This window comes from Fibroporia radiculosa (assembly GCF_000313525.1).
Source record: "Fibroporia radiculosa TFFH 294 genomic supercontigs, scaffold45022, whole genome shotgun sequence".
Classification (NCBI taxonomy): domain Eukaryota; kingdom Fungi; phylum Basidiomycota; class Agaricomycetes; order Polyporales; family Fibroporiaceae; genus Fibroporia; species Fibroporia radiculosa.
The window spans coordinates 341-2223 of record NW_012133093.1 but is presented as its reverse complement, the minus strand read 5'-3'; the positions used below and the strand labels follow the sequence as shown (position 1 = coordinate 2223).

The following is a 1883-nucleotide window of genomic DNA, read 5'->3' as shown; positions in this document are numbered from 1 at the left end:
TAAATTGGTCAACTAGAGACGGTACGAAAGATGCGAGATCACTTACTTTTCCCTTTGTCGCGCGCAGTTCGGGACGACTTCGACCGGCCTCGCATCGAGGCCCCATCGAAGTAGCAGCCTTGTACGTCGTGAGTGCACTTCTCGCACTTATCCGGCTGCTTGCGCGACGGGACGCAAGTCGAGACCGAGTGGTTCAACTTGCAGCGGTCGCACTATGAACAAAATCCCAGAACAGGTTTAGTTGCGAACAAGAAACCGATGCAGGAACACTTACCCATTGGCCTTTCCGTCGAGCCTGCTTCACGTGCTTCTTGATATCTTCGGATGAGATGCCCGACCAGTTGCGTTGTCGCACAACTCGCCACAATTCAGCGGCCTTGCCATTGCCATCGAGCGCTTCAACTTCCTCGGTGACGAACAATTCGGCGTTGTCGGCCCCTTCGTCCCCTTCCGACTCTTCTTCGATCTCGTCAGCGTTGTCGTCGTCCTCAGGCTCCTCATCTCCGGTATCACGCGACACGTCGCCATTGTCGCCCGGAATGACCTCATCAACGACCATTGGGTCGTCGTCCACGGGTCCGCTCCTGGTCGTTTCGGCATTGTGGCTGACCCTCGCGTGTTCCTTGGCCACCAGTCAGAGGCGCTCCTCCTCTTTGGCAGCAAGGCGGAGGCGTTTGGCTTCTTCTGCCACAAGGTGGGCGATCTCGGCCTCTTCGGCGGCAACGTGAGCCTCGAGTTCGTGGCGATCTCGGGCGTTCTTTGCCCACGTCCACTCTGGAATGATAGTACCGAAGCGGATCAGCAGGTCAGGGTATGTGGCTTCGACTTTGGCAATCGCGGTCTGGATCGCCTCGGCCATGTCTTTGGGGAGCACGCCCCCCTTGGTGCGGACCAAGGTCTTGATGAGAGAAGGAAGTTAGATGGTAATGTTTGACCTTCGAACGTGTATGGTACTCACCAGGTGCTCGGAGACATCGTCGATTCAGTCCTTCGCCTTGTCCTTTGTAGATTCGGGCTCGGGCGCGGACTGGATGTCGATGGTGAGGAGTCGGAGGGCGTGTTCGACCGTCTTGTTGGTGACGATCGAGGGAGTGGAGAGACGGGAAGCGGCGGTGGAAGCAGACGACATTGCGAAGGGGTTTTGGAATGAGCCGCACGGGGTGTTTGACGAGGTGTGGGGTGAAGCTGATGAAAGCGACAAGGATCGAGGACAGGCAACGGACTCCTTTTATCGGGACGATCGCGGTGTGCGCCAAAGCATTGCGCCATCGGCCTCATATTGTTCCTGCAGGCACCTCATTGTTGAGTGCTCGCCGCGTGACCGCTTGCTAATCGCTGACTATTGTTCGGCGCTCTTTGAAGTCGTAATCGGTGCGTTATTGTCTCGGTCGTGCTACTGACTTTGCGCACCTCAAGGCGCGCTTTGCAGACTTCTTTCGGCTGGAGCGGCAATACACGAGGATGGAAGTAGAGCGGCGATGAACCAGGGGCGGTCCAAATTTCAATGGGGAGGAGATGATAGGCCCGCGTAGCGCATGGGCGCGCCACGAGTCGTACACAACATTCGAAGCATTCGAAGCTTACATCTTCGGGAACAACTGTGATACCTCGACACAAGAACGCCCTCGAGCAAGGCCCACCCTTCGACATCTTCAAAACCTCGCGATCTCACAACAATCCATCGGGATCTTTCGGTGGCGACTTTATTCCGGGGGCTCGACTTCGAAGATGAAACACCATCATCCGGAGACTGGGACCTACGATACAGGGCCGACGGGTAAACCTTTAAGTCGACGCACTTGGGCCGCGATGCCAAGACTTGCAACGGTCGGGCCTCCGAGACTAGCAGGAATAGCGTGGTGGATGGGAATCAGAAACTGATA

At 56.6% G+C, this 1883-nt stretch overlaps 2 protein-coding genes across 2 annotated transcripts; both read right to left on the bottom strand.

Moving 5' to 3' along the window:
- Positions 1–38: 38 nt before the first annotated feature.
- On the bottom strand, positions 39–559 carry FIBRA_09451 (uncharacterized protein; the record flags this gene model as incomplete). Its single annotated transcript, XM_012321748.1, has 2 exons — positions 39–212; positions 275–559. 2 exons carry the CDS (start codon positions 557–559, stop codon positions 39–41), a joined length of 459 nt encoding a protein of 152 aa, XP_012177138.1.
- A 75-nt stretch (positions 560–634) lies between these two features.
- On the bottom strand, positions 635–1129 carry FIBRA_09450 (uncharacterized protein; the record flags this gene model as incomplete). The annotated part of the gene is made up of 2 exons (XM_012321747.1): positions 635–898; positions 1067–1129. The coding sequence occupies 2 exons, from the start codon at positions 1127–1129 to the stop codon at positions 635–637; spliced, it is 327 nt and encodes a 108-aa protein (XP_012177137.1).
- Between the last annotated feature and the right edge of the window lie 754 nt (positions 1130–1883).